This window comes from Amphimedon queenslandica, unplaced genomic scaffold, assembly GCF_000090795.2.
Source record: "Amphimedon queenslandica unplaced genomic scaffold, v1.1 AMPQUscaffold_13470, whole genome shotgun sequence".
Lineage (NCBI taxonomy): Eukaryota > Metazoa > Porifera > Demospongiae > Haplosclerida > Niphatidae > Amphimedon > Amphimedon queenslandica.
The window spans coordinates 231,140-238,052 of NW_003546294.1; the positions used below are offsets into that span (position 1 = coordinate 231,140).

Below are 6,913 nucleotides of genomic sequence, written 5' to 3' on the forward strand. Positions count from 1 at the left end.
TCTTTCAAGGCCACTGAATCCAATAGACCCTAATGGGAGCCAATTGAACATTAAAGATGTACTGAGGGCTGGTCTGGAGGAATCAAGTAAAGGATCACCAGGGGGCGTGGCTGGAGGAGGAAGTCACGCCCACAATAAAGGTACAATAATTATTAAATAACTTTAATGAATTAATTTTTGTCTATTAGTTTCTAATAAAACTGAAAATCTTTGGCAAAATTGGATGTCTTCAACAAACGATAATTTAGTAGAGGATCCTAAGACCACACCCACTACAGCCCCGCCCCCAGCAGCCAGCAATACTTCCCCATCATCTGCCACTAGCTCAAGCCTCGTTAAACCAAACCACGCCCACACCTGCCAACATGCTGCAGTCACTCAATCAGCTGATAATAGCACACAAACACAGTATGTGGTATACCGTATAGGGGGCATGTTTCCCGGGGAAATATTTCACAAAAATCACCTTTCGACCTATTCACAAGAAGAAATTATTGCATTTTTTTCTACTGACCATTATTAGTATGATTGAAAAAAATTCTATAGTTAAAAAGTTTCATGAATTTTTTTGAACTGCGAAATTAAATCCCTATGAAATATACCACCCCCTGTACGGTACTCATCATTGTGTACTGTACATGTGCCTCTCCTCATTTCTAGTGTTGCTAATGGATCGACCAATGGATCATCAGGCCCTGTCAGGAGATACTGTCCTTGCTGCTACTGTGAACTATTTGGACACAACTCGGTAATTTTTGTGACCTGTGGCGAAGCACCCAGGTCGTTCCTATAATTGATTTCACCCACTTGCAATGTATATAATTGTTTGTATGTTGGCACTTACACTTCTATACACGTTGTATTGAAGAAATAACAAGCCTTAGCGACCACCCGCCCACGCTCGCTTTACGTAGTGGGTGTGGTCATGGCAAACAAAATGGCGGCTTACGCACGGGACGAAGTTATGAGCTTTCTAACAGCAAGAAAACAGAGATGCTGTCTAATGACTTTTCTAGAAGCACTAGAAGGTAGAAAGAACCTTTATAAGTTCCCAGCTATGCGGCAAGGTGGTGAAAACAAATTATAGGAATTTTCACACTTACGCAATGATGTATATAATGAACCTACTGTAGCTATTTATTGCATTTTTGTACTTTTCAGCCAATCACGGCTCCAACCAGTCACAATTACACCAAACAGAGGGACAAGATGAGACAAAAACTGGAAAAGAAAAGGAACAAGAAAGATGGAGAAGTAAGTATACAGATTGAGGGAGGGAGGGATAACCATTCAGTAGGAAGAACAGGGCACAAAGTTAGGCTGGGGGCAAACCAGCACAGTTTTCCACATTGTAGAGTAGACTTCCATCTAAAATTTAAATTTTGATAATGAATTCCAGGTGTGACTTTTTCATCTGAAAAGCTTAAAGGGACAAGACTTGCCCCTCCTTAGAAATGGGCCCCTGCCCCTGGCAAACAAGCATGTCATGCATGTACATGTACATGTATGTACATTTGTGTACATGTACATGTTGTATATACAGTCAAACCTCTCTAAGACGGACAGCTATGGGCCAGCCATCACTGTCCTTTATACGGAGGTGTCCTTAAATTGGAGGTTATCCATTGCTAATCAGACCAGAAAATCTGCCATTTTCTTGATGCGTGTTAATTAGAAAGTCCATTGCGTGGGCCGTGTTCGTCCGTTGGAGGTTAATTTGTACACGTGTAGATGTGTGGGGACAGTAAATCTCGTCCGTTATACAGAATGGACTACCCAATGGCCTTATGGCCGGGACAAGAGCAACTGTACGTTATAGAGAGGTGTCCGCTAATTGGGGGTTCGTTTTAGAGAGGTTTGACTATACATGTAATATCATACATGTACATCTCTTATGTACATGTACAGTGTACATGTATATTACATTTCTGTCTTGTTAGCATGTTCATCAGTGTCCCCACGGGTATCCTTATCCTGTTCCTCATCACTCCTATCACTCTCACTCTCCACCCGCCAACCAATCAAGTGTAAAGACTCATCCAGCCCCTCCCCCTCCTCCTCCACCTCCCCCTGCTCCAGCTCCAGCTGTTGTAGTTGAGACTAAAGTGGCCACACCTCCTACCCCACCCTCTATTGGAGACGACCGCTCGCTGGACGAACTACTGAGATTCATTGAAGGAAAGGATTTCGTTGAGCCGACCAGCAACGGAACTAAAACAAAGAAAAAGAATAAGAAGAAAAAAGTAATTGAATACATGTACACGTATCTGGGTTAATAATTTGCTGTTGAATGCTCCATAATGTACATCATACATTCCATTCCTTAGATTCTATAGGAACAAAAACAGGATTCAAAGTGTATCATTTTTATGATGCATTTTACATTGTTGTATACCCAGCCTAATTATATGTACTAATTTTAGCAGATGGTGTAGTTAACAAATACTGATATTTGATATTTTAATTACATGTAGATACACAATTACACATGATATTTTAATGATGTTTTCAGGTAACAGAATCAGTTGCTGTCTCTTCATCATCTTCTGGTAGTGATAACAATCAGTCACACGTCACTATTAACAGAGTCTCTGATCCTCCCCCTCCTCCTCCTCCTCCTCCTCCTCCTGTCACTTCTCCTTCCCCTCCTCCTCCTCCTTCCCTTCCTGCTATCAGTAAGATGGAGAGTGTTGGAGGAAAGGGTAAGGCTGGGGGTGGAAAGGGACCGGCAGGAGGGAGCGTGGCTAAAAGGGAAGAGAAAGGAAGAGCAAAGCAGCAGGCATTAGTTAATGGAGGAAAGAAAGGTAAGTGTAAACATGTAATGATAATAGTGATAATGATAATAACATTGTATTGTTATTGTTATTTTAGGATCTCCAAGTCCACCAGTCACAAAGAAACAGACCTCACAACCTTCGCCTAAAGTAAGTATCACCTGGGACTATGCCTACATGTATGTGTACATGTATGTGTACTTACTTGTGTATGTGGTACATGGTATACTCTTGTTTTGTGTCAAGCTATGGTATGATAATTGAGAATGTTAATTTCATCTCCTTATAGCCAACCCGTAGCAATAATGCCTCCAGCAGGAGTTCTAGCAAGAAAACCTCTCATCAATCCAATGGCATTGGTAAAGGTGATAATAATATGCATACACAATTAGTCTATTAGGGAAAAGTCTAATCCTTTAATTCTTCCTTAGGCATATACAGTGCTGCTGATCCATTGATTACTGATAGATCTATGGTAGGGAAGAGAGAGATAGAGAGAATATTTATGGCATGTTGTATATGTATCATATTTAAATTTTCTACTTCTATAGCAGTCTGACACTGAAGAAGACTATGATCAAGAACTTGAAGACTTCAAAAAGTAAGTTTGAAGTGTTAGATTACACATTGATTCCTCTTTCCTCCTTAGACTTTGCTTTAGTTCAGCTCCTGTTGATGCTAAAAAGAAGCTTCATGTTTCTCTGAACATGCAGGACATCATTTCCAAAATGAAGTGAACCTTTGCCACACACAAGTATCTTATTAGTAGAGACTTTCCACTCAGTTTATTGTTATTATTATTGTTGTTATTATTTTGATTTCTCTTTTTCTTGCCCACTGATGCTACACTAATGAGTATAGAGGACATAAAACAGACGGACAGACATTGTTTTCCTCATGTTTAGAACCCTCCCTCACTCTTTTCAGTTCAAATGTGTCAATATTATTATTATTATTATTTGTGATTATGCTATGATAACAATACCGAACTAATGGCTGATGAGTACTGACATTTCAATGCTTCTACTGCAAATTTAGTTACACCTATTATTTATTAAAATAATGTTTTTGACATACATAGCCTTTTGGCTAAAAAAAGTTACAGAGGGTGACTCGTGGTTTAATCATGAATATTAAAAAATTACAGATTACTACCATTTTCAAGTATTTTCATTATGGTTATTAAAAAATGCTACACAACTGGATTGCTTCATACATTTCAGAGTTCTTTCTATAATGATTTGCACTGTTTTGTACAAAATAGAATCTAATCAACAAAAATTAGAGTGCAGGGTCATAATTTAGCTTAACATATGAAGTAGATATTCCTGGAATCGAATACCTCAGGCATGATTGTAAAAGTATTTCGGTAGTTCTAATTTAAGTATTAAAAGCAGCTCAGTAGATCTAGCTACATGTATATGCCTATTGTAAATTTAAATGAACTAAAGTTTTCATAATGAGTTTGACTGAAGTTCATGCAATTGGAATCCAGAAACAATGCATGCAAAAATTGTTTATTTGCAACACTGAGCTCAATTAGTGGCTACTCTGATCCTCCATCTTGCTTGAAGGTGTGGCTCGAAGCCATGAGTATTAGTTTAGAAATTAGAACGATTGCGGTATTACGTAGATCTAATCTGGCAATAATTTTGCAACGCAGTGAGCGCACGTAGAACGTTCCTCCATTCATTGAATGGCAAAAGTTCCTGATCGGATCGATGATGATAATAAGTTTAATGAATTGGTCTCTAATAAAACTGAGAGTATTTGGCAAAATTGGATGTCTTCAACAAATGATAATTTAGTGGAGGATATTAAGACTACGTCCACTCCAGCCCCGCCCCCAGCAGCCAGCAATACTGCCGTATCATCTGCCATCATAGATATTACACGTACGTGTAATACCTATGTTGCCACTAGCGCTAGCTCAAGCCTCGTTAAACCTATGGTTAAACCAAATCACAACGAGAATTTAGTGGATCTGGAGGATCCAAAGGCCACACCTACGACAGCCCCGCCCCCAGCAGCATCTGCGGCAATCTGCCACACTTGCGACAACCATGACCACAGCCACACCTGCCAAAACACTGCAGCCACTCAATCACAATCAGCTGATAATGGCACACAAACACAGTATGTGTTATACTCAATTGCCTCTCCTCATTTCTCTTGTTCTTTAATAGCATTGCTGGTGGATCGACTAATGGGTCAACTAATGGATCATCATCAGGTCCTGTCAGGAGATACTGTCCTTGCTGCGATTGTGACCTATTTCAACAAAACTCGGTAATAGTTGCACAATTGTACATGCACTACCTAGGGCTGGTCTTACACGTATGTTGCATCTTTTATAAATGGTCATGCAATGATATATAATTATTATAAACCTACTGTAGCTATTTAATGCATGAGGTTATTTTTTGTCCTTTTTTTAGAAAACAAGGTCTCCAACCAGTCACAATTACACCAAACAGAGGGACAAGATGAGACAAAAACTGGAAAAGAGAAGGAACAAGAAAGACGGAGAAGTAAGCACGTATATGCATGTATGTACATGTACGGATTAAGTTAGGCTGGGGGCAAACCAGCACAGTTTTCCTGCATAGTAGAGTAGACTTCCATCTAAAATTTAAGTTTTGATGATGATTGAAAAATCCCACGTGAGACTTTTTCATCTGAAAAGGGACAAACTCGCTCCTCCTTAAAAATGCACCCCTGGCCAAAGAAGCATGTCATGCATGTACATTTAAATGTACATGTACAGATGTATATAATGTCATACACCTATTATTATGTATACTGTATTCTTTCTTGTCACCAGTGTCCCCGTGGGTATCCTTATCCTGTTCCTCATCACTCCTATCACTCTCACTCTCCACCCACCAACCAATCAAATGTAAAAACTCATCCAGCCCCTCCCCCTCCTCCTCCTGCTCTAGCTCCTGCAGTTGAGACTAAAGTGGCCACACCTCCTACCCCACCCTCTATTGGAGATGACCGCTCGCTGGACGAACTACTGAGATTCATTGAAGGAAAGGATTTTGTTGAGCCGACCAGCAATGAAAATAAAACAAAGAAAAAGAATAAGAAGAAAAAAGTAATTAAATACATTTACATGTACACGTATACATACTCACTTGGGTTAATAATTTGCTGTTGAATGCTCCATAAATGTACATTATACATTCCATTCCTTAGATTCTATAGGGTTCAAAGTGTATCGTTTTAAAAATGATGCATTTTACACATACATTGCTGTATAAACCCAGCCTAATTATGTGTACTAATTTTAGCAGATGGTGTAGTTAAAAAATACTGATATTTGATATTTTAATTAGATACACAATTACGCATAATATTTTAATGATGTTTTCAGGTAACAGAATCAGTTGCTGTCTCTTCATCATCTTCTGGTAATGATAACAATCAGTCACACGTCACCATTAACAGAGTCTCTGATCCTCCCCCTCCTCCTCCTCCTCCTCCTCCTGTCATTTCTCCTTCTCCTCCTCCTCCTTCCCTTCCTGCTGTCAGTAAGATGGAGAGTGTTGGAGGAAAGGGTAAGGCTGGGGGTGGAAAGGGACCGGCAGGAGGGAGTGTGGCTAAAAGGGAAGAGAAAGGAAAAGCAAAGCAGCAGGCATTAGTTAATGGAGGAAAGAAAGGTAAGTGTATACATGTAATGATAATAGTGATAATGATAATAACATTGTATTGTTATTATTATTTTAGGATCTCCAAGTCCACCAGTCACAAAGAAACAGACCTCACAACCTTCGCCTAAAGTAAGTATCACACTGGTGAATATGCATGTATATGTAAATATGCTTAAATATGTACATGAATGTGTAAGTGAGTGTTTGTGTATGTGGTGGTATACTCTTGTTTTGTGTCAAGCTAGGACATGATAACTGAGAATGTTAATTTCATCTCCTTATAGCCAACCCGTAGCAATAATGCCTCCAGCAGGAGCTCTAGCAAGAAAACCTCCCATCAATCAAATGGCATTGGTAAAGGTGATAATGATACACATTAGTGTTGTTCTAGTTCTTATTTTTCAAATAGTTCTAGTTTTAGTTCTAGTTCTAAGCCTTAATTTACTTAGTCCTAGTTCTAGTTCTGGTTCCAAATTTGCAGTT

General features: G+C 39.2%; 2 protein-coding genes across 3 annotated transcripts in view; both read left to right on the forward strand.

Moving 5' to 3' along the window:
• LOC100640832 (uncharacterized) overlaps positions 1-3,872 on the forward strand; it is a 9,547-nt gene extending 5,675 nt beyond the window's left edge. Inside the window, exons 14-24 of one of the 2 annotated variants that reach the window (XM_019994574.1) lie at positions 1-140; positions 189-408; positions 661-748; positions 1,162-1,254; positions 1,941-2,243; positions 2,513-2,804; positions 2,872-2,924; positions 3,064-3,139; positions 3,206-3,249; positions 3,326-3,375; positions 3,424-3,872. The exon at positions 1-140 is cut by the window's left edge and continues 1 nt beyond it. In XM_019994574.1, coding sequence (XP_019850133.1) covers positions 1-140; positions 189-408; positions 661-748; positions 1,162-1,254; positions 1,941-2,243; positions 2,513-2,804; positions 2,872-2,924; positions 3,064-3,139; positions 3,206-3,249; positions 3,326-3,375; positions 3,424-3,511 — 1,447 coding nt within the window. In that variant the 3' untranslated portion in view covers positions 3,512-3,872. The remainder of the gene's footprint in view (positions 141-188; positions 409-660; positions 749-1,161; positions 1,255-1,940; positions 2,244-2,512; positions 2,805-2,871; positions 2,925-3,063; positions 3,140-3,205; positions 3,250-3,325; positions 3,376-3,423) is intronic. The other variant, XM_019994575.1, reaches the window with a different exon arrangement.
• A 583-nt stretch (positions 3,873-4,455) lies between these two features.
• Positions 4,456-6,849, forward strand: LOC109580964 (myb-related transcription factor, partner of profilin-like). Its single transcript, XM_019994606.1, has 7 exons — positions 4,456-4,910; positions 4,961-5,063; positions 5,213-5,305; positions 5,599-5,874; positions 6,154-6,439; positions 6,507-6,559; positions 6,715-6,849. Exons 1-7 carry the CDS (start codon positions 4,471-4,473, stop codon positions 6,808-6,810), a joined length of 1,347 nt encoding a protein of 448 aa, XP_019850165.1. The 5' UTR covers positions 4,456-4,470; the 3' UTR covers positions 6,811-6,849.
• Positions 6,850-6,913: the final 64 nt, after the last annotated feature.

Excerpts from the sequence above, each read along its gene's own strand:
- LOC109580964 (XM_019994606.1), top strand. The coding sequence starts at position 4,471 with ATGGCAAAAGTTCCTGATCGGATCGATGATGATAATAAGTTTAATGAA. Across the intron at positions 5,064-5,212 it reads ACCTATTTCAACAAAACTCG|AAAACAAGGTCTCCAACCAG; the intron begins GTAATAGTTGCA and ends TCCTTTTTTTAG. Across the intron at positions 6,560-6,714 it reads CCTCACAACCTTCGCCTAAA|CCAACCCGTAGCAATAATGC; the intron begins GTAAGTATCACA and ends ATCTCCTTATAG.